Here is a 24,919-nt window from a genome sequence, read left to right as displayed (position 1 = left end):
TGAACGACCAAGCCATATTTTGCTGGTTTATCTAGTTCCCCATCAAGGGCAGTTTATGGACTAACCTCCGGCGAATCACACAGCTAATTATAGTCTGCTCTATATGATATGTTCTTCCTCTAGAAACAAACAATTTCGTGATGGCCAATTTATTTTGGGAAACACCAATGCCTTAGGGGCAACACAGTAGGAATCAAGTGTAATTGATTTACGACTCACCTTCAATTTTGCATCAAAGGAAGTTCAGCAAGGAACATTAAGGGAGCATGTAAAGATAAAATGAGGCAGGGATTCAGAGTGAAACAATCGGTTAAACAGGGGCAGTATAGTCTATTGAATAGAATACTATAAAACAAATCGCTCAAACAAGGGCATTATAGTATTAGTACTATTGAAAAGACTCTATTCAATAGACTATGCTGCCCCTGTCTTACCGATTTTGTTTTATTCTGAGAGGATCTCTACAGGTTCGGCTTCCTGGTTACTCTGTCTGGGAGTAAGGCGCCTGAACCAATGTACTCTATTAATTAAGGCGCTTTACCCTTTTGCACCAAAGACTAAAGGTGCTTTACTCCCAGACAGAGTCACCTAACCTGTAGAGATCCCAAGAGCAAGATGATCTAGGGATTCTCTCCTTAATGACCTGTCTGAATTCACAGTCAGTGGATGGTAAATATTAATACCTGGCTTCTCCATAGCTCTGCTATCACTAGTTGTCTTTATTTAAGCATTCGGGCTCCCATGACTTTCCATGAGTGCTAGCTGGGAGATATTGGTGTAATCACCATTTCTGTTATTAACGTCCCCTTGTTAAGGCTGGGGAGTTTCTCATTATGGGAGCCGTCAAATCAAGAGGTATTGAGTTGATGACAACTGTTTTTTTTGTCTTCCATTTTTATTCCATTCATCTTGTGAAGATTAATACGACTGGAAAGACAGTGCACAGTATTAGAATACTGTGTTGAATACTTAGAATACAGGCTAAGGTTGTGTGTATCTTCCACTCCAATATCGTTCATGTTTTTTGCTTTTTTGAGTTCTTTCACATTGGTTTTTTTGCTGTAAAATGGATACATGTAATTCATCACACAGTTAATGTCCCCTTCCTTCCAGTAAGTGACTATTAAATCCACTGATCATGGATAATGGATATGGGAAGTGCTCCTTCTGAATTTTTGATGAGTTTTCAAGGCTTTGCCAGAATATTCTCAGAAACGATATACATAATCTGAACATAATTTAAAAACCACACTAACGGTTTCCCCAATAGATTTTGGGAGTTGTTGTTGAGCCAAATTTTATTCAAAAGCCCTGAGATCGAGACATGGTCATAGTCATCCTGTGTCATCTTGTGTCTCTCTATCTCACACGAACAAAAGTGAGCAGAAAACCCACTTACATATGGGCACGTGTACACACACACACACACACACACACACACACACACACACACACACACACACACACACACACACACACACACACACACACACACACACACACACACACACACACACACACACACAGGGGGACATGAATATCAGAGAGAGGGGCATTATGCAGCATCTTTTTTAACCCATTGAACCCTTGGATTAAAAGATTTAACCCGGCCCTTCCACGTTTGCCATAATCGGACACATTTATGATATTACATTTCCGCCTAGAACAAGGTCATCCCGTTTAATCTGTACTCTGTTCTTCCCAACACAATCCAGTACCCCGCCTTGACACGCATGGATCATCCAGCGTAGTTAAATGGCATGCTCTAGTCGAGTGTCAATAAAATGTCCACTATTATGTCTTACAATTATTGGTAAACCACTATCAGATTAGCGCTGATGGGAGATTTGTTGACAGCTTTTAAATATTCAAAGGGTTTGGATGTTAACGGTTACTCTGGTGGCTGAACGTGGTTTAAGTTGATGCACAGCGGGGGGGCGGCGGGGGGGGGGGATTGGGTCATACTGGCCTACATTATGTTATCTGTCATATGACATCACTGAAATACCTGCTCAAACACCCGGTTTGACGGGCAGTTGTGGTCAGTTCCCTCTGACCATGTAGCAGCTGTTTACCACTCAATATATTTATTTAACTATATTGTATAACTATCTCTGTATAACTACGAAATGATTTCTCTTTCAGGAAATAAACTAAATGACTGCACAGTGTAACTTTAAAAAGGTGTGTGTGTGTGTGTGTGTGGGTGTGGGTGTGCGTGTGTGTGTTTCTAACAGGACTCTTCCCCGATGTGGGAGGGGGGTACTTCCTGCCCAGGCTCCAGGGGAAGCTCGGTATGTTCCTGGCCCTCACAGGCTTCCGTCTGAAGGGCCGTGATGTGCAGCGCGCCGGCGTGGCCAGTCACTTTGTGGAGTCGCAAAAGGTAACAGAGTTTGCTGCCCTACTGGGATCCTCGGGATGTCGTTTTTTGGGTGCTCGTAACACCAAGTGATATTTGTCTCTACCGCCATCGTAATCTTTAACTCTGTAAATAGTCTAAATGCACTTGTATGCTTTACTAGTCGTGTTGCCCTTTGCCCACTGTTATGTGTAAAGTGATCTCCTGCCTCAACAACCTGTGTATTTAATTGTTGTCGGTGTGGTGTTGGATATTCCTTCGAGTGGAAACCTTGATCCAAAGCGACTCATAACACCAGCAGGGCATACATTCTTAGCATGGTTGTCCCCAGTGGGAAGCGACCCCCAGCAGTATTAATGCCATGTAGTCTATAATTGTAGGAATATGATTTAGAAACATTTCTTCCTCTCCGCTCAAGGGTGTTTGGAGGAGAGGGTGCGGTGGTGGCAGGGGGCTGGGGGGGTGTGACAGTGCTGTGTCACTGCATGTCCGCCCCAGGCTAGCAGTGTGTAGTTGAGCCACCATGGAGGAGTTGGCCAGAGGGCAGCTGCTGTTCATCTTTGTGGGGGAGGGGGGGGAGGGGGGGTTCTCTGTGTGAGGTCGCAACAGCAGGAGACTGAGGTCATTTGGGGACACACGTTTGTATTTTGGAGCTGTTTTTGAGGATGTTGAAAAACAATTGGGAAATGTTAAACTTAGCGGCAGTGAATATAAATAATGCTGTTGGAACAAATTAACTCTGCCCATTTTGTCCTCTTCTGAAGACTGAGAAGTTCCACTCTTAAAAATTGACAATATTTATTAGATTTATTGAAGAAGATATTTATAGGAGCTATAAGCAACACATGTACTGTACTTCATCAAATGACAACAATGTCATCAGAGATTGTGGAAACATGCCAAGTGCTGGCTTCTCTCTCAAAACAATAGTATCCTTTAAACATTTAAAACATGTCTCCTTAAAAAAAATTCTCCTTCAGAAAGCATGTTAATGTTTTGGCCTGTGTGTAATGATGCGGTACATGGTACCTAGGTTTGCAATCTATGAATCACGGAAACCGCAGCCATGGAAGCAAGAAACAAACTGGATCAATTGAACTTGTTTTCTAATCAACCTAAGAAGCCTTTCACTCTTTCGTAATAGCTCTGTGAACCAGGGCCACGCTGAAACACGGGTTAATCTTGGAGCTGCATGGGAATGATAGCGACAGCTTAGAGCCAGGGGGATTTCAAGACAGATGCCACATGAGCTGGTTTGTCCATTTGCAAACAATAAACAAATTGCAGACGTTCACTTTAGATGAACAACAGAACTAGTGGCTGCTTTTCATCGTCAAAATAAAAGAATTGTCCTCGTCTCAAAATATAATGTTGTTGTGCTCGGCTCGTCTTGAGCTCCTGACCATTCAGTGACCTCAACCTGGCAACCTGCGTGAGCGTTTTGGGGAGGTGGGAGCGACTGAAATCAACTCTCCAATACTGTGAATTCAGACACCCATTTTAAATGCTGTGTGTCAATGTTACATATTGTACCCTTTTAAAGTTTGTTTAGGTCATTTATTTTACGAGCCACCTTCCTAAGTTGGTTGAAACTCATTCGCAAACAAATCACATATGTGAAATATACCCGTACAATCGTTACATTTGGGCCAAACGTTATTATTGGAGGGCCTACCTGTCTTGTCTACCTTCCCTTTAACCTATGCACCCTGAAATCATCAACCATAAGAAAAAACTTTAGAAATCAACAACTAAAGTACTCAACTAAAATCGACCTAGAAGAACAGAGGTATTAATTCCAAGGCTGCTCTTCTTATGAGACGCAAAGCTGGGGTGTTCATCTCAGGTCACTGCTTGTTAACAGATCTCTGCCCTGGAGCTGGACTTGGTTGGTCTGAGATCTCCCTCTAATGAAGACGTGTCCAAGCTGCTGGAGTCCTACCAGACACAGGTAACCATGTTTTTGGGAGTTCACTGCATCCATCTGGTTCACTTGGTGTGTGTGTTTGTTTGTTTGTATGTGTGTGTGTGTGTGTGTGTGTGTGTGTGTGTGCGTGGGCGTGTGCGCGCAAGTGCAAAGCTTTCTTGGTTTCTATTTGTATGGACTGATTTCATTCTGAAAGGGTGGCAGGTTCTTGGAAACATTACATCACTCCAAATATCTCTGTATTAGCTAGGCATGTGGGACATATATTCAGTGTATAATGTTTATTTTCTTAAAACAGAGCTGCCTGGATGCAGAGAAGCCATTTGTGCTGCAACCTCACTTGCAAGACATAAACAGGTTTGCTTCAAAGCTGCTCTGCATTTATACTAAGTAGCAAAACACCCATTGTTCTGACCTACATAATGCACACAAATCGTGGACTTGGATTGGAATAAGTGTAGTGCGAAATAAAGAAAATCAGTCACTCTTTGTGGTACATTATACTTCTTAGGTGATTTTGATTGGTCATTTATTCTGGTAATCCTGTGTATTTATGCTAACCTTCATCTCTCCTCTCCTCTCCTCTCCTCTCCTCTCCTCTCCTCTCCTCTCCTCTCCTCTCCTCTCCTCTCCTCTCCTCTCCTCTCCTCTCCTCTCCTCTCCTCTCCTCCAGACTGTTTAGTGCAGGCAGTGTGGAGGGCATCCTGCAGAACCTCAATACAGACAACTCTGCATTTGCCAAGAAGCAGGCTGAGGTAGGCCCACTGCACTGAATCAGGAACACAACCATTGGCACTATTTCATCGGCTGATACCACACAGGGATCTGTGTTTACCGTTTGGAATCCCACACACAGGAACAAAAAGACTGGAAACAGTGTTGACAGGCTGGTACTTATTCGCATCGCCTATGAAGGGATTTAGCCGACACTTTTAGCTACCGTTGATATTCTCTAGATACATGTTATTAAGGAGCAGTTAGGAGTGTGGGCATCTTGTGCAAGGATGCCTACAGGTAGAATGCGCACATTGGGATTTGAACCCAACCTTTTGAATGGGAGTCAAACACCCTGCAGCGTCTCATCCAGTAGCTTCAAGGTACAGCGAACCCATCCTCGACCATAGACCCTAAACAGTAGGTGTTAGTAATGAGTAATTGGCCGGCCATTTAAGCACTAAGTGGGGATAGCATTTTGTCTTGTTAGCAGATGGGAAGGCAAACCCATGAGCCTATGGGGGACTTTCATTTGAAAGGCCACGCTAGCATTTAAGTGGCGGTGAACCCAAACTCTTTTTAATTGCGTCTCAGTGCCTTTAAGTATTCTTTTGACATTTCGGTGGAGGGACACCTGAAGCGAGGTGTTTGGATTATGATGATAAATCGCCACTTCCAAGATTGGGTTATGCTTCTCGAACATCAATGAAAACGTATCACAAAGTGGCCATAGGCTGTAGCCATGGGGATAACATGCCCCCTCCTTCCTAGAACTTTGCTCCCAAAACATTGTTGGTAATCTCCTAGTGTTTGAACCCCAGCGGGGTCAGTGGGTTCACTTACACTTTCAGCCAGAAGTGTAGTTTGCATGGACCAGTGCAAGCATGCTCTTTATTTCTTCATCCTACATGTACCCACTGTGTGGATTAGCTGTGTGGTCCCAGTGATATTGACCTTAATCAGGCCCAGATGGTCCCAATGGGATTAGGCCAGTAAAGAACAGTAGGAATAAAACCCTTCCTGGTGTGTGGAGCAGGCCCTGGGTTTACCATAGTGTTCTCCTCTGGGCCTCAAACCTTTTACGTCACCTTTCCCCCTGCCCTACATAGCCTTCCTCTCTCCTTTGCTCTGGCTCTCTCTTGTTCAAGTAAATTCAAAGGACTTTATTGGCATCGGAAACATATATTTGCATTGCCTAAGCACATAAGAAGTAAAAAAGTAACATCAAAACAATGTATTGCATGTAATTGCTAACAAATACAAAATGTATATACAGTATGAAATATTCTGTGCGATGGTAAAATGTATAAAACACTACTTGTGTTTGAAGCAAAGTGCATTCTGTCTCTTCTTTTCCTTTCTCTCTCCCTCTTCCTCTCCCCCTTCCTCTTCCTCCCTCCGGTCCACAGAATGGTAAACATTTAGCTCCCAGGGACAGATCTCTGTTCATGGGATCTCTGGGCAGAATGATAATGACCATATTAATAGCTGCAGTACAGAGGTCAAACGCTGCCTCTGTCCAAATGTTTTAAACATGAGTGACGTTCCCTATTGTTGTACTATTTGGATACTATTTGGATAGGTTTTGAAATAATACAATAATCTATGTTGATATTGATACGCCCTTTAAAGCAGGACAGTGTAGCAGTTGGTGTGTTTGATACCCAGCTCAAAGATTCCCTAACCCCTGCTTCTCCTTAACAATGTGCTTTGTATAAATAGTGGTGTGACCCACGGATTTTCCAGTGCATAAACATTTACGACAGCGATATAGAGACTATACGGTCAATATTTATGCTGTCTTTGTTGCTTCATGGTTTGCATGGGTATAGGTACATTTCAACCTAAATTGATTTTCACACATATGTATTATTAATAGTTTGTATTTATGGTTGTTCATAGTATTGTCTTGATTTAGGACGGGGAGGGAAACTAAAGACTGTAAATACCAAATTGGCGCCTTCTTGTTTACTCTCCCCTATAAACTATAATTTATCTGACACTTTTATCCAATACAACTTTCTTTTTTAAATTGTAGATAATATCATCCATGTGCGGGTAGAGGTTAGGCTTCTTTCTAACAGGCAGATTCCAGACTATATTTTCCTCAGGCATTTGTGCATGGGTTAATAAGAAGTATTCTTAATATAAATGATCCAAAGCATGTTATGCATCCCTCCATCCAGACCCTGGCCCGGATGTCCCCCACGTCCCTGAAGATCACCTTCAGGCAGCTGGAGCAGGGGGCTGCTATGAGCCTGCAGGACGTGCTGGTCATGGAGTACCGCTTATGCCAAGCCTGCATGGTAATATATACACTCTTATTCACATCCAAATACTGTTTAGGTATTCATGTTTAATTCTGAATTGGTAATAAAAAGAGACTATATATGACTATTTATTAGTAATATACAAATGGCTTGCGTAATGTACTTTAGCTACCTTGTGTTAACCTCAAGAGTGGGCAGAAACATTTCTCTGTAGGGTATTAACATGGACCTAATACTATTGAGGTCAACCGTGTGTTGAGTCACACACACACACACACACACACACACACACACACACACACACACACACACACACACACACACACACACACACACACACACACACACACACACACACACACACACACACACACACACACACACACACACACACACACACACACACACCTACCTACCCCTCACGGCTATCTTTCCTTATTCTCCAGAGGGGCAAGGACTTCTACGAAGGTGTACGATCAGGTAAGTTGACCTTCTTTCTCATGTCCCAGATTGCCGACTCCATCCGTCTCATAGTGTTGTACTCTGTAGCACACCAGTAAATGACAACCAGTCAAACATATTTCTATAGTAAGTCAGGTTTAAGCCTTAATGAGCCTCACAGGCACCCACTAGCCTCGTAGACCTCCTAACTGTGATGAGAAACTATAACTTGATAATAATAATGTACAACAACATTAAAACAATAAAGAACACGAGTGATGCAACAGGATAAACCAATGCAACACATTTTTTTGTTTTTATCATAAAAAGCAGTGTATCCCAAATAAAAAATGCATCTCAAATGGGACAAGGTGGTTCTTGAAAGGTTGATACTGATAATTTCATGTGTCCACTTTTCTAATCAATAGTGATCGTTTCTTTGTGTCCACCAATACTCAATCAATAACAATAGGTTCTACGTGTGTTTCTTCACCGATACATATCAATAATGATCCTCTCTTAGTTTGTCCACCGATACTAATCGATGACCATGGTTTCCGTGTGTCCGGGCACCAAAACGTATCCCTAACGACGGTATCCTCGCTTGTGTCCCTCAGTGCTGATCGACAAGGACCACAGCCCCCGGTGGAGCCCGGCGACGCTCGCTGAGGTGTCGGACCACAGCGTGGACCAGTGCTTCTCCCCCCTGGGAGAGAGGGACCTCCGCCTCTGAAGGCTCTCTCTCTCTCTCTCTCTCTCTCGCTCTCTCTCTCTCTCTCTCTCTCTCTCTCTCTCGGTCACCATGGTAACCGGACCAGACCGCCCTCCCACGTGGCCCGTTTGGTCGGATGGAACAGCTGCACCTCCTCTCATCTGTCCCCTTCCCTCCTCGCCACTCCCCTATTCTTGGAACAGCCGACCAGGCACGTCTCCGTCACTCCACCACTCCAAACACTGGAAAATACAACTTCAAGTCAGATGGGCGGGGGACTTGACCAGGAAAGTGTATACAGTGGGGTATTCTGTACAAATATGTTCTTTCCTCTGTTTTTGCTCCCCGCTCTACCTGCCGATTGCTGCAACATGTTACAGAGGGGTGTAACACTCGACAATTCAGATGAGGCCGTTTTTTCTTTGTCTATTGTTTTATAGTGCAGAAGAGAATGGAGAGCGAAAGAGAGGGAGAAAATATCATGTTCAGAGGAGAGATGCTGGAACAGGGATAAGTGCCTTTTGGATCCAAGTGGATCTGGTGGTTCGGGAGCTAATCAAATGGATAAGGTCTTAGCCCAACACTGCAGTAGTGTATTACCATGAGGGGGTGGGAGACAGTGGGGTGTGGTGGACACACTCATGTTCAATAACGGTAAATATATCCAGTGACTACTGGTTCTGTATGTCTTTACCGCGTTTGAGGTAGATTAAATGTTATGTGTCACAACTTTAAACTCAGCTGTAAAGAATAACAAGTTGTTTGTTGTGCGATTTCTGAAGTGATTTTAGTTTTTATTAAACTCTTTGAAATAAAATATTGTAGTGTCAAAGTCCCAAAGACTAGCCTCTTCATGTTGAGTTATCATTTCCACAAGTCGAATATGTAATGAGTTATAAGTTATTAAGTTATTGCTACACTTTATGCAAGCCAACCTGTATACTTTCTGAAGTAAATCCTGTTTCCTTTAGCCATCATATTCATCACACTTTGAAAAGGGACTTACTTTAAATATGCCTTCGGAGCATGAGTTACTGTTGACGTGAGGTCTTAACTCGACAAAGCCCCGTTTCAGATTCCCAGAAGGACTAAGGTAACCCATCTCTTCTTAAGTGCGTATCATATTTAATCTGAGTGTACTTGAATTGTTAAACACTCATTTGTTCCCACTTTTCCCTGTCCTCCAGAGTCTGTGGCCAAATGACTTTTCCCCGAGCCCAGCCAATATTCGGGAACACCGGGCCGCAGTAAACATCAGCTAATGGTCTGAGTGTTTGTCTTGGCATCACAGAACATAATTTATGGTGGCGGTTTGGTCTTCAAACAAACGGCCAGGTGTCTGTCGCCTGTTGTCATCTCCGTCTGCAAGCCAAACTGAACTTTGGCTGAGTGTTACGTCTAGAAGGAAGATAAAAAATACTTTAAGGTGGACGTGTGCTGATAGAAATGTGTTATGAAACTATTGAACAAACAAAGGTTTCCAACGGTTTTTACCCAGTTAAAAAAAACTGTTTGCACAAATGATGAGATAAGAAGCTAGCAGGCAATCACATTTCTAATAAACTCAACGTTATCCCACAATGGTGCAACTCTGGATGCCAATATGTACTGGCATTTCATTCATCTTTACATAAATGTACATGTCTAATAAGGTTCAGACAAGCTTAGTACGCTGTAAATTAAGAAGAATAGCGTTGAGTTTGAACAGAATATTTAATTCAAACACTGTAACTGAACTCCAAAGAAGAAGCAGATGTAGCCACCAAATTGAAGACATTACAAATGCACATCATATATGGTAATTCAGTTGAATCAGGCCCATATTCACAAGCCACAATCACAACTATGAACATAATTCCCTTTGCTTGATCCCTTTTATAAGACAGAGTACAATGCTTACAGCACAGCTATCCTCTAAATAAGTGGTACAATTAGCTGCGTTCCATGGAAGAATAATATGAGAAGGGGAAACATAAGTTACACATAATTAGAACTACGTATTGGGAAAGGTCAAGTCACTTCAACATAGTTTTTACTCTTTGTTCAACGTCACGTTCAAGCATTAATCATGAAAAGTAATCACAGAAGATATGACCAGAGGTAAAAACCAACCAGGCATTCTTTCAGACAGCGCGACCCAACTAGCATGTATTAGCGGAAAAAGGTTGGCCCCAAGTTCATGGTGAAGTTTATACCCACTGTCCTTTAGTTACTTGGCTTTGTATATGAGCACTATGCTTTCTGTTGGCCGTTGATGCCACTGGTTCAATTTGTGTTCATCCTGTCAACACTTTATTCAACAATAAAACTGGACATGATAAGTAACCTCTTTTGGTATTACACTTGACCGGGAAACAAACTGGTGAAATATTTTTTCTGTTTTTCTAGCTGTAAACACACACCATACTAACAGGTTTCCCGGTATTGACATTAATGGTGAATAGTAAAATGCCTGCAACATAGTTAGCCAAAATGTAGGACTTTGTTTCCAAACCTGCGGTCCCCAGCCTAGAGGACAGACTTCTATCACTGCATTTGCCTAAAATTAGTCTGCCTAAAACATGGACAAAGCTTCCAACCATTCAGAGGTTCGCTAGATAGGAACATGAGACGTTGGTAGACCTATGGTATTTGCGAGGACAAAACAACATTTTGAGCAAACAACTAACTGTAAACCCTCCTTGCATACCATGTCATGTTTCCCATTCATGTTTTGAAAAAGCTAGAGAAAAATAAAATAATTAAATTATTCTGGCAGAATTATTTATTTGGAACAACACACATTACATCTAATTAGTATTGTGGCTTTGAGCAGAATTGTGTCATGGTAAGTCATCTTTACATTTATTTCCATGTTTCTCTGACTGTGTTTTGGAGAGTCAGATTAATTACCCAACCAAGATTAGTGCAAATATTGTTTGTTTTTTGTCCGCCTTTGTAAATGCTGAATGCAGGGCGGTTTAGCTCACTAAAGCACAATTAAATTTTCTGAATCAAATCCCTTTAAATTATTGTTTTTTAAATCGTTCACCAACATTATAGGATTTTTAAACATAGGATTTGAAAAGTTATTATTGAAAGTCCTGCCACGGCATGCCACCAGGTGTGGTGTGATTAGCCGCTACAAGCCGTTTTGGAAATCTGCCCCTTATGACATCACAGGTGGGCATGTCCACCTAGATGTGTGACGATAGATGAGCAACGTTTGCTACAGTTCACTGGGTAGGCTGGTAGGCTGATCTATCCAGCACACATCTAAGTGGACACGCCCACCTGTGATGTCATAAGGGGCAGATTTCCAAAACGGCTTGTACCGGCTAATCACACCACACCTGGTGGCATGCCATGGGACCTTTACGAAAAGGGTGAATCACAAACGACAAGATCAATATTTTTCTACATAAAAGAGGTTCTCTTCATGGGAGATCTGAGATACCATAACCACATTTGCTTGGGTTTTTCTATCAACCTCATTGGTAAATAATACCCGTCAATGAAATCTGCATATTTTCAGTTCAATGACATATTTGTGTTTACAAGAATAATTAAAGGCCAAGTTCTGGGCATAAGGCAACTGGATATAATTCCCCACTATTGTTTCTATGGCTTAGTAATTATTATTGTAGTGAATTATGTTGCTGATATTGGTACCAGTCATTTCAGGCTTGTTATCACGACCGCAAATTTAAAACATTTCTAACAAGAGCAGGGTCTATTTTAAAGGGGTTTGGGTGGCAGTTGGTCATTCTTTGACTTAGAGTACATATTGGGTTTGGCAAACAACACACACGTAAATACCACTGACATCAGCTTTTCCCTTTAGGTTCCAAGAGGTTGCTCTCTAGTGAACTGATGTTTACGTCCTACATCAGCCCACTGAACTAGCTAGGATGCATTGTGCTTCATCATAACACTTGATAAATGATATTGGCAGCTGTGACCATTTTTGTAGTCCCAGTGGAACCGCTGTACCTTCTGATCCTCATCTTGTCTCATCATAGCACCACACTATTTCAAAGAGCTGTTAAAGTGTCACAGGCGTTTATGGTTGCATATGTCCACCGCTTCCCCCTGCAGCATAGATTGCAGATATCCCTCTTTGGTCCGCAGACAACACAGAATTGATTGGAATGAAAAGGGTTGTTTTCTTACTATTCTTTTAAGAAGCCACTTTTTTTTTTTTGCTCTTTGTATGAGAGGTGACGGCAGGACTGTCAACCGCACACAGCATAAACTCAAGTTCAGTTCCTGCAGGTGCAGCGCTACACCAAAGTCCCTGCACCACCACTAAGTGACCTACTTTGAGCTCCATGTTGGGATGGGGTTAGACCGGACGGATGATCTGTGCTGCTGGGGTCTTTCTTAGGAGTGCACTAGGCAGGGGCTGGAACTAAGGCTGCGCCTTGATGTGGCAACACCACAACATCTCCAGGGAGGCCATTAGCCTGCCCCCACAAAGTGTCTCTCAAGCCAGCCGGATGCTGAGCCGGTGGTGAGGTGAGTGTCTGGTCCTTGTTTCTCTCCCCAGCCCAAAGGACTTGTGACCCGAACATTTGCTCTCCCCTTTTAGCGAGTCTCCCGGTAAGAGGAGAGAGATTTGGCCCCATGGCGATTGCCAATGGCCAACAGTAGACCTCATGTTGGGGGTCGAACTAAGCAATCGATGGCAACTACCGTACATAGAAATCTTGGCACTCTTAATCCCCACACAGGGGTTAGGAGATGGAAGGGATCCTAGTGAAGGTAATATCCGGCTATAGAGGGTCTGCTTCAGCCAGATTCGACTGGCGAGGCCAGCAGTTAATAGATTTGTGTGTCCTGCCTCTGCCGTTTTACACACATGTACACCCACATTCCCAGCAGGTAGACATTGCCGCATCTCAAGATTCCCTCCCAAAAAGTGTCATGTGAGCACCATGGCAAGGCAGTATGGGGACATCCGGAAGTTATTCTAATATCCAATAGTATGACGACAAACAAATACTACGGTGGGTCTGGCAGGGGTCAGATTTAATCCAGGTGTTAATCCTCACGTGAATCTGGCCACCCATGTCCCGGTCGAGAAAGAGCGGGATTCAGCTGGGTAACTGGTGACATCTGATGGACCTCAGCCAGTTGTAGCAGCAGCAGCAGCAACAGCAGCAGCAGCAGCAGCTGCTGATGGGGGAACTCCCGTCCTCCAGCCCACGCTGTCACGGGACGTCACACTCGATGTAGGGGATGTCGCTGTAGCGGCTATCTATGTCGGCCCACTGCTGCACTGCCCGCGACACAATTTCCTCCGACAGCCTCTGGGCGTACTCCAGCACTACCGGGTTGACCCTGGCCGTGGAGGACTCGGGGTCCGCGTCGCAGCCCGTCTCAGAGTGCACTAGGTAGGCCTTCTCCCCCCGCGACCTCCCCTTGGCCTCACCGTCGGACTGCTCTGCAGAGTTGGCCTTCTCCTCAGACGATTCACTCCGCTTGGATTTGACACACCCCATACTCTGCGGGTTGTCGCATCGAGGGGGGGGTAGTGAAACAAGGAAACTTGTATCCAAGACCCTACTTTAGAAATACTTTAGTTTGTCGTTATGTTTTGAGCTGATATCTTACTACGTCCAAACCAACAGATGTCAACTTCCTTGGCCCCTCTTGTGATCTCTGACTGTCATTCTTTCATGGACTTAAAAAACAACGTTAGGAAGTTGTGTCTGCGTCGTAGCCGTGGGTAACAGGAGCGAAACACTTCTGGCGGTCTGCATGGAGAAGGATGGTCCTCCGCAGGAGTCTGTTTGGGCGTGTGTGTTGCTCGTGTTAGATGGCTTGCATTTCAATACTTCCTAGACTGTGGAGAGAGACAGAAAAGAGACAAGCCTTTTATTGTCATTCAAACGCGGCCTAAAGATTGTTAGTGATACAGAGGGAGGGCTGTGATGTCCACAGGCTGTGGGATCCTACGTGACAGACTAAGTGTCCAGACTGCTGACCAATCACAGAGCCCGGATGAGAGTTCCGCCGTGGCGTTGAGCTTTGCTGACCCCTCATTGGGTCAGGAGGTCTCTCATACACAAGCTGTTCAGCACATCATGACATCATCTGTCCTCGCCGCTGGGTCAGAGAGGGTTTCATGACTCACTCCCCTGGCCTATAGGAGGCCAGACAAAATCGAATGCCTGAATCCCTCTGCTTTGTAATAAAACCGTGTCTCAATCAGGTCAAAGCCTGAGCCTCTCCAATGAGGCTATGGTTGACTGCATCCATGGGTCCGAACGTACAGTTACCAACCGATCAGTTACCGATCAGTGACCAAAAGAGTGATTTGATAATCGAATGTATCGCCCACCATCAATGATTGGCTGCAAACAGAGACCTGTGGCGCCCATTATAGATCAGCTTCGGACCATGGCTCTATCACAAGAAGGGCTTGGACCATTGGATCGAGCATCTACCATCACTTATTGGTTGGTCACGGAGAGCGTGGTACCGCCCACGGCCACTGATTGGTTGGTAACACGAAGACGTTCAGAGCTTTTCATGTAGAAACGACCTAACATGATTCAGTGTGACAGGTTACTTCACGAAGTGATTAATGAAGTCGGAAACAATCACTTAATTGAGAAACCGGCGTATTGTGGACATTATTGTGGATTAATAATGGGGACCGGCTAGTCGGTCTACTGTAAAATTCAACGAGGAAAAAGCTTTTACGTTGTAGGCCTACGTGGATTTAGGAAATGTCACCATGTTAGGCATGATAACAGGTCTATGGAGCGGTCAACTTTGACTTGCATGCATGTTGCATATCATACACAAAAGATCAAACAATAAAAACAATGTAGGTATAACGTACGTCAGTATTTATGTTGATGAAATATTGGAATATATAATGATGATAATAACAATAATTATTATTTGTATTATTTTTTATTATTATTATTAGACGTATTATAATTATTGTTACAATTGTAAGCCTATGTCCACTAGTGTGATAAAGCCTATCTCACTCAGTACATAACATGAATTGTAATGTATACCTATACATAAAATAAGTTTTAATGAATAAATAACTTACAGTTGGTCTCCTCTCAGCAAAAAGGTTACAGAATGAAGTCTCAAGGTCGCATAGGGGAGTAAATACATCCAGACGTTATCGTGGGATGACGAGACTCCCATTCTCCTTGTACTTCAGACACACACAGGCATGGCATGAACTTGAAACAAAAGCCAGCATCGTGCACCCAGCGAGGTTTTATCCAAGTTTACGTCCATCATTGATCGTAGACCAATTGCTTCACATGCGGTTATTTTTTAATACCTGTAATTCCAAATGGCCTGTGATAAAACAAGAAATCCTGAAGTCCGCCAGAGTTGGAGGACTACAGGTATTTGGCGAGGTGGGTCCACACGGTTAGGACATGATTCCAGGCAGGACAGACAGGATGATCTCCTTCCAGCTCCAGCGTGCAGGTCCTAATCTTACGCAGCAGTCCATTGTAAACGAACACTGTGAGCGCATCGCGCATGGAGTCTGGAACATTTGGGCTTTTGCAATAGCTCCCTCTTGTGGCTGTAGCATGCCACATGTTTTCATTGTTATGCCTTGACACATGAAGAGAATAAACTATATTAAAACTATACAACTTGATAACTACACAACAAAAAAATAAAATCACCAAGGTGGAGTTAATGCAGAATATTATTCTTTGATCAGAAACGGAGTAGATAGGGTAACATCTTGGTGAACTCCTCAAACCATCGGCTTCTGTTGATGGTTTCGTCGCGTTGCGGACGTGAACCGACAGATTGTGGCCACAAGGGAGCAGCAGAGGTCTTGTCCACAGGAGCCTGCAGTCGAGCTCCTCCACTATCAGCGTCTTCAATGGGATTACAATAGATTTGGGATATAGTGGCTATCTTTGTTTTTAAATTTTGATCTGTAATGCACCGCTATGTATGTGTTACCCAACCGGATGAGTTAAGAACGTTTGGCGACACAAACGTATATGAAGGCCTATTACATGATTGCAACCTTTAGGATAAATGCATAGGTGCAATGTTTGTTTTTGTTGTACGGTTTAAGGATATAATCGCTGTGATATTGTTGTTATTATAGCCACGCTACTTACAAAACGTTATGTTATTAGTTTCGTTTGCAGCTTTGGAATGGCGATGTGGGATTAGTGCTTTTAATTAAATTGCATAACATCAACAAAGTCCCGGGACTGTCAGTGCAGCGCTCGCATTCCTGCAGTGATTCGGTAATGAATAAAACACGCATCCGAGCAGCGGACACGCTCGGCACGTGTTCGGAGACTTAACCGTTCGCTATCCCTGAATGGGTCGACGGTGAGAAAAAAAAAAAAGTCGGTAAGATTCATTGTTGCCAGTCCAGCCAATCATAGATTTGGACGACACAAAAAAGTGGGTAAAGTTGGGAGTATAAAAAGCTGCGCCGCTGATGAAGCACCAGGCCGTGCCAGTGCGCATCATCATCAACATCATCCATCCACCACACGCTTCCCTTCGTTTAACACACACACTAAGGGATCCAGTGAGACGATGCATCTGCCTCACACCCTGGTGTACCTTTGCCTGTTGATCGCTTTGGGTCCAGTCGGCCTGGGAGATCAGACCACGCACCAGCAGGCGCCCACCGCCGCCGCTCCAGCCGCGGCCGAAGCTGCTGCCGTCCCGGAGGAGGCGGAGCAGTGCTCCTCTTGCGAGATCCGCCAGCAGATCAAGACCATGAGGCTAAACGCGATCAAGTCTCAGATTTTGAGCAAACTGCGGCTGAAACACGCGCCGAACATCAGCCGCGACGTGATGAAGCAGCTGCTGCCCAAGGCGCCGCCGCTGCAGGAGCTGCTTGACCAGTACGACGTGCTGGGTGACGACAATCAAGATGGACTTATCGAAGAGGACGACGAGCACGCGGTGACGGAGACGATCATGTTGATAGCTACCGAGCGTGAGTCCCGTGTTCGTTTATTATTCAGTCTTATTATTATTATTATTATTATTATTATTATTATTATTATTAACGTGGGTTATCGAGGTTGAGAACTAGACGCGATGACAAGGAGCGCACTTTTACGCACGGGATATGGCGTGATACTTGCGTCGTTCTGTCCTAGTCGTTGTTGTATTTTAGTCACATCATTGCACACGTTTAAACAATGCGCTACGTAATGGTGAACAGCTTTGATCTATGCATTTTCTATTAAAACGTAGTCTTAAACCATGCGCTTAGTCCTCAACCAGATTTGGGCAATATTGAATCAGTTGGCTGTTGTGACCGACTGTCGTTTGGTAATTATAGTGCATAACAAACTGGGGCATTTGTTTTCTTTCCCCTCCCCTACAATACAGCCGACTCAGTGGTCCAGGTCAACCGGACGCCGAGGTGCTGTTTTTTCTCCTTTAGCCAAAAGATTCAAGCCAATCGCATCCTGCGCGCCCAGCTCTGGGTGCACCTTCGCGCCTCGGAGGAGGACACCACGGTGTTCCTGCAGATCTCCCGCCTCATGCCTTCCACGGACGGGAGCCGACACATAGGGATCCGCTCGCTGAAGATCGACGTGAATGCCGGGGTCAGCTCATGGAAAAGCATAGACGTCAAACAAGTGTTGAGCGTGTGGCTGAGGCAGCCGGAGACCAACTGGGGCATCGAGATCAACGCGTATGACGCGGAGGGAAACGACCTGGTGGCCACCTCCGTGGAGCCCGGGGAGGAAGGACTGGTGAGTGGGCCCCAAATTTGCCCCAAATTCAAATCGTTATTTTTCTCATATTACCAGGAGGAAAAATAGACTTAGTTTCTTGCAGTAATGTTTTGTAAACCTTAATCAAAGTATTACTTCTTAGGCCTATGCTGCAAAACACTGATAGTATAGTAGGCAGACAGTTATATACAGTATTGTACAGTAAAGCTCTATTTTAGTTAGTGGCAAATATCGCAATCCCTGTGTCACCACAGCGGGATAATGTTTTTTACAAAACCGTACACCAGCCTTATTATGCTGTTCCCAAACTATAACTATAGGTCCCTTTGATTTGATTCTCGGGTTCGATACTGCAGTATTACGTAAAGCTTTGGGAGATGCTGGGTCAGGGCTTTAGCACTCCCAGCGAGGGGCTTGGCAGGCATGTGTTGCCCAGGAGAAGGAAGGAGGAATTAACATTTAAAAGGCCCACAAAGACGCACCCTGCATCTGGACACGAGCCCAGTGCACCAATAATCTGCAATCTCATTGGCCCATTACATAAGAGTGCACCTGCCTCCCATTTCCCTGTGCTCTGGTGGGTCTCTGATAATCAGAGTAATTGCCTTTACACACGCCAGTATGCATACTATCAGTTTCCCATGAGTAGTCCCACTAACAGTAGGTCTACAATCAGTCACACACCACACACCGCTTCAAAAGCCACTATGTTCTGTTGTCTTCAGAGCACTGGTTGGTAGAGTTTCATAAACTGGTGTCTGGTCAAGCGTCAATTCAAGCAAATCAAATGAGGGGAGAAAAAAAGAAGAACAAGGTTTAAGAACATTCTAGGGCGCGTTGGCAGTAACCCAAACCCAGTCACCTTATGTGTGTCTGTGTGTGTGCGTGGGGGGGTTATAGGTCTATACTTAACCTTCCTTATTTTAGAGCATATTAAGTCAAGTGAGTTCTAATCCGATGGCCCCCATCTCTCTGCCCCCTCCTCCCTGTCCCCAACACAGCAACCCTTCATGGAGGTCCAGGTGTCCGAGGGCCCCAAGCGCACCCGGAGGGACTCGGGCCTGGACTGTGACGAGAACTCCCCCGAGTCCCGGTGCTGCCGCTACCCCCTCACAGTGGACTTTGAAGACTTTGGCTGGGACTGGGTGATCGCGCCCAAGCGATACAAGGCCAACTATTGCTCCGGGGAGTGTGAGTACATGTACCTGCAGAAGTACCCCCACACCCACCTGGTGCACAAGGCCAGCCCCCGGGGCAACGCTGGGCCCTGCTGCACGCCCACCAAGATGTCCCCCATCAACATGCTCTACTTCAACCGCAAGGAGCAGATCATCTACGGCAAGCTGCCCTCTATGGTCGTAGACCGCTGCGGCTGCTCGTGAGTGAGAGGGGGTGGGAGGGAGGGAGGGACAGAGGGAGGGACAGAGGGAGGGAGGGAGGGACAGAGGGAGGGAGGGAGGGAGGGAGGGGGAGGGAGGGAGGGAGGGGGAGCCCTGCCCGGGGTGGAGACGAAGGAGGGCTGTGCTTCAGTCCAATCGCCAAGACTCTTTGACACATCTTCCATTGCCAATTTTACTTTTCTTCTACTTCTACTTCTCCTTTTCTTTCTTCTTCTTCTTCTTCTTCTTCTTCTTCTTCTTCTTCTTCTTCTTCTTCTTCTTCTTCTTCGTCTTCGTCTTCGTCTTCTTCTCTTCTTCTTCTTCTTCTTCTTCTTCTTCTTCTTCTTCTTCTTCTTCTTCTTCTTCTTCTTCTTCTTCTTCTTCTTCTCCTCCTCCTCCTCCTCCTCCTCCTCCTCCTCCTCCTCCTTCTTCTTCTTCTTCTTCTTCTTCTTCTTCTTCTTCTTCTTCTTCTTCTTCTTCTTCTTCTTCTTCTTCTTCTTCTTCTTCTTCTTCTTCTTCTTCTTCTTCTTCTTCTTCTTCTTCTTCTTCTCCTTCCTCCGGTTCTTGTGTAGAACCCAGCAGTGTAGTGGAGACAGCAAAGGTGCCCCTTCTTCTTTTGGTTTCCGTTGAGTGTTACAAACTCTCATTCATATCACATTCTTTTTTTCCCCTCATGTTTCTATCTCTGTGATGTATAAACTCCATAGACTGACGAGGCAGAGGTTTGCAGGAACAATATAACTTGACAGCCTCAAAGAGTGGACTTTTTTGTTACAACGGTAACTATGAAAATGATTAATTACCCTCTTTCTCGCTCTCCCTCTCTGTCTCTCTTGCATTGGTCTGGGCTCCGTCTGTATAAACGTGCCGACAGAATACATCCATGTACAATCACATATACAGGAACATCATCTGATTGTTGCGTCCCCTTCTCACCAGCTTTATGTGACTTTAGCTCCACTGTTGTGTTTTTTTTTAATGGTCGTTTGTATGAATGTTGGTTTCAGAGGAAAACCGAAAATCCTCATGGACTTTTTGAAAGCACTTGGAAAAAAATCAAAGAAAGAAACACTCCTGAAAGAGTAAATCTGTGTAAATCTTAAACACGGTGTAAATCTTTAGTGTAGGTAACCCAAACTTTACATTTGTTCAATAGTCCATAGCATTGTTTTATTCCACTGCCGGTCATTTTCCCCAACCTAAGTTTGGGATTTTTCAAGATCTAACTTTTGTTTTCTTTTTACATTTTTGGAAAGATCCAAAATGTTGAACTTGTATAAAGGTGTGCATGTTCAGAAAAGGTATGTTTTACCATAGTGAGAGATCTCCATAACTCTCATTGCAGTCTTTGTATGCACTTTGCAACACATCATCGCTTCTTCATCATAAAGAATCTCTGAGATCATCACACAAATCTGTTTTTCCCGGCACACTTGAAATACTATTAATATTGTCCTCTGATGGGAAACCTACATGATTTACAGAAAGACTTGAACTGAAGGCAAGACGAATGCAGTCTACAGAAAATATAATGTGTTTAAGACAGATAAATCAATAAGAGATGTATGAATGTTAAAATCAAAGGAAACTCTGTTTTACAAACACCACAGTTTGCACTATGGCACACCAATAGAAGGAATGGTTGCTAAAAAAAGTGTAAAAATTGATTTTGATATGTTTGCTGATTTGTACTGTATACATATGCCATTTTCCATTAGCAGATGCCTTTTCCAGACCACTGTTAATAAATGTGTAAGACCACAACCTAGCCAAGAATGATGTACAACAGCAACAGTGTATATGCGTTTAACAAATAAAGTTTCTAGCTTATTTGTTTAGTTTTGTTTCTTCAAGTTTTTTATTGTTCTCGTCAAATATATTTTATATTCCAGAATACATCTTGATAGTCTTTCTGAAATAGATTGTGGGGCAGGATAGTTAGCCTATATTTGCATAAAAGCACCAGGGTAGTCTAGTGGTAAGGGTGTTATGGGTTTGATCTCCCATGTTTGCAGTTGACCCGTACTAATACTTAAGACTTCTTTAACCCTGCCTGATCCTTAATGACCTGTATCCAAAGTTGATGAAAGGATTGACTAGTGGTAATTAAACAGGCAACATCAGGACATCAGAGTGTGGTAAGCACAAACACTTAATTTAACAGCATTTACTGGTCCACAGCAGAGATATACTTTTTTTATTTTCAAAATGACTTGTTCTGGGAGTAGGACATTGTAGAAAGACATGTCATTCTACAACAGGGTATTGTGGGCTTGAGTGTTGCTTGGATGAATGGTAATCGGATTGTCAATGTTTTGTTTGTACCTGTAGGCCCCTTTAGGCATCTTTGGCCAAGACACCTAAATCCCTACTGGCTCATTAAGGACCATGTATCGTATATTCGCAATTCAAGTCACTTTTGATCAAAGCTTCTGCTAAACTACAAAATAGAAAGATTCTTTTAACGATGTGAACTCGTGCTTTTTTGCATTTGGCGCCATCCCTAACAACTTTTTTTTTACCATAGTGAAAGATCTCCATAACTCTCATTGCAGTCTTGTATGCACTTTGCAACACATCATCGCTTCTTCATCATAAGAATCTCTGAGATCATCACACAAATCTGTTTTTCCCGGCACACTGAAATACTAATAATATTGTCCTCTGATGGGAAACCTACATGATTTACAGAAAGACTTCCACAGCAGAGATATACTTTTTTTTATTTTTCAAAATGACTTTGTTTCTGGGAGTAGGACATTGTAGAAAGACATGTCATTCTACAACAGGGTATGTAGGCTTGAGTGTTGCTTGGTATGAATGGTAATCGGATTGTCAATGTTTTGTTTGTACCTGTAGGCCTTTAGGCATCTTTGGCCAGACACCTAAACTCCTACTGGCTCATTCAGGACATGTATCGATATTCGCAATTCAAGTCACTTTTGATCAAAGCTTCTGCTAAACTACAAAATAGAAAGATTTTTTTTAACGATGTGAACTCGTTGCTTTTTTGCATTTGGCGCCATCCCTAACAACTTTTAATCCATCAAATCCGGATTTTGTTGGTTACACTGAAGATATTGTAGGCTAATGAGTGTTTTGACCTCGTCCACTTACCTTTCCTGATGAGATCTGAAACGTTGCCATGGTGATCAAGTCCACCCGACCCGGAACAGAATCTCAGGGCGATCTGATAAACCTCTACCCTAACTCCGTTCCCTGCTCATGTTTCTGTCCCTGCTGTCGTCCCCCCCCCCCCCCCGTCCCCCCCATGTCGGTAAAAAACAAGCCTGAATGCAACCCCAGAACAAAGGGTGAACATTACAGCAGTAGAATAAGATTAATAACAGGTTTTAACAAAAATGAAAATATGGCATAAGTCCCTATAAATATTAAATCATAATAACACACACTAATTATTAGTACGACTTAGTTCTGCAGAACAAATTGGCCTCTGCATTATTGAGTACGTGCTACGTGCAGATACATAACCTCTGTGTGTGCATATATCATGACCATTTATGCACCATCTGGACATTTTTAGGAAAAATCTACTTGGAAAATCAGTTCTTGGAAAAAGCACCGCTTCCTAGAAGTGTACTGTTCCCACGTGTGCTATATTTGAGCCGGACACAGACACTGGTGATCAACTCAGTTCATAGCAGTGATAATGATATCATCGTAGGAAAAATAGGAATGATAACATCCCTATTAAGAACAATTAAGAACATCAAGATTGATTAAAAATAATGTAACTGAAATTATGATTACAAATCATTATCCAGTCATTTCAAAATGCTGGATGAATGTATAAAGCATCTACCATTAGGTTAAAGTTTGTATTGTTTCTGAGTAATATTGCATCCCATCCTTTCTCATGACCATTTAACACTTATAATGAGATTGTGAATTGTGTCAACTTAAATGCTGCCTATTCTTAGAAATTACCAAGTGATGATCCCAACCCAGAATCTAGCAAATGTATACTGGAGGCAGTGGGAGTAGGATAGTGTTGCTTTGAGGATGTCGAAGACAGAAGGTTTAGGCCCCAATGTCCTCATGGGTTAGGGCATCCTGGGGCCAGATGCCCTAACCCAAACCTGCTCATTAAAGCATTAAAAAAAGTAACTTCTGAAAAAAAGATTGTAGATGGTACACGCTGGTCTTCCAAGACAACTCAGAAGCAATACTTTAATATAGTCAGGGCTGTCACCGGGAGGAACAGCGGTTCATTAATGTTTTCCCCAGCAAGGTCCTCACTCCTCAAGTTGATTGTAAAGCAGTTGATTGTGTCAGTGCTCTCGGCATCGACGGGATATATAAGGGGGAAACATTAGGCCTGACGATCTTCACCACGTCTGTCAGGAGTATAGACCCTGGAGGGCCCCGGCGGCCAGCGACATTCCACCTCTTGACAGGTAAGAGGAAGTGAAAGCGAGAAGGAGAAGGGACCGTGGGGGTGAGGGAGTAGTCCAACACAGCTGGAGACGGCGTTAACGGAGACAAAGACGCGTGTGTCCCGCGGAGCTCCGGTGAGCACAACCAGGCCATCATTAACATTGATTGATGGCAATTTGTCTGTTTCTCAAGATTCGGTCAGAAAGTCATGTGTGACCTACAGATTCTGTCAGAACATTGTTCAGTGGCCTTTTTTTTTTCTGTTACACAAGATGTTGAGTAAATACACATGGGTTATGAAGCTGATTTGGTCAAATTCTTATTTTTATATTTAGCTTATGTTTTTCTCCAAATTTGTTAAGTGTTGTTGATTATTAATGAGCCGGTAGCGTCATCTTGCTCAAGTTACAGCTAGACTAGATGACTCAGAATCTTTTACGGGAGCAACTTTACCCTGATATGACTATGATACCATCATCCAAATGCCGTAGTATGAACGAATGCATTTTGCTAATTTTAGTTCTATCATAGAATGCCAGGTATGTACAGAAAGAAAATGAATGGGCCCATATGGTGATATTACTATCATTCAGAGTGATTCCTGATGGCCTTTACATTTAAAAATAACATTGAATATTGGTAATCTCTTTTCAAGATCCTGAGCATCTCCATTATAAAACCTCAAACATGTTATTACGTTAAAGGTCTTTCCATTGGTTATAATTCATGCCTTATTTTCTAAGATACTATTCAAATTTATTGAAAAAACTGTGTTCATGTGCCATTTAACAAAACTGGACAACAAAGCAAGATGCTTTTCACAAAGACGCAAAGACTTTGATGATGATTTTTGCCCTTAAAGAAGAAGGTTCTGACCGATCTGGGTCAGGTACGTACGATATGGGCCCTTTAAAAGAAGGCTTATACGATATGGGCCCTCTAAGAAGGTTCCGTATGATGAAAGCCCTTTATAAAGATGGTTTTGTACGATTTGGCCCTCTAAGAAGAAGGTTTT

General features: G+C 43.5%; 2 protein-coding genes across 3 annotated transcripts in view; both read left to right on the top strand.

Annotated features, from left to right (window-relative positions):
• The window catches only part of hibch (3-hydroxyisobutyryl-CoA hydrolase), a 32,813-nt gene extending 21,628 nt beyond the window's left edge, over positions 1-11,185 (top strand). Inside the window, exons 8-15 of one of the 2 annotated variants that reach the window (XR_008893532.1) lie at positions 2,238-2,383; positions 4,224-4,310; positions 4,585-4,643; positions 4,960-5,041; positions 7,187-7,306; positions 7,717-7,750; positions 8,329-9,516; positions 9,611-11,184. Coding sequence is in view for 1 of the 2 variants with exons in the window: in XM_056580209.1 (XP_056436184.1) it covers positions 2,238-2,383; positions 4,224-4,310; positions 4,585-4,643; positions 4,960-5,041; positions 7,187-7,306; positions 7,717-7,750; positions 8,329-8,444 (644 nt within the window). In the remaining variant the exon portion in view is untranslated. Of the gene's footprint in view, positions 1-2,237; positions 2,384-4,223; positions 4,311-4,584; positions 4,644-4,959; positions 5,042-7,186; positions 7,307-7,716; positions 7,751-8,328 lie in introns of both variants that reach the window. The other variant, XM_056580209.1, reaches the window with a different exon arrangement.
• Positions 11,186-16,812: 5,627 nt separating this feature from the next.
• LOC130373604 (growth/differentiation factor 8-like) lies at positions 16,813-19,509 on the top strand. The gene is made up of 3 exons (XM_056580210.1): positions 16,813-17,373; positions 17,775-18,145; positions 19,129-19,509. Exons 1-3 carry the CDS (start codon positions 16,965-16,967, stop codon positions 19,507-19,509), a joined length of 1,161 nt encoding a protein of 386 aa, XP_056436185.1. The 5' UTR covers positions 16,813-16,964.
• Positions 19,510-24,919: the final 5,410 nt, after the last annotated feature.

Source organism: Gadus chalcogrammus, chromosome 20 (genome assembly GCF_026213295.1).
Source record: "Gadus chalcogrammus isolate NIFS_2021 chromosome 20, NIFS_Gcha_1.0, whole genome shotgun sequence".
Taxonomy (NCBI): Eukaryota; Metazoa; Chordata; class Actinopteri; order Gadiformes; family Gadidae; genus Gadus; species Gadus chalcogrammus.
Note: the sequence above shows the minus strand (reverse complement) of the source record. Positions and strands in the feature narration are given on the sequence as shown.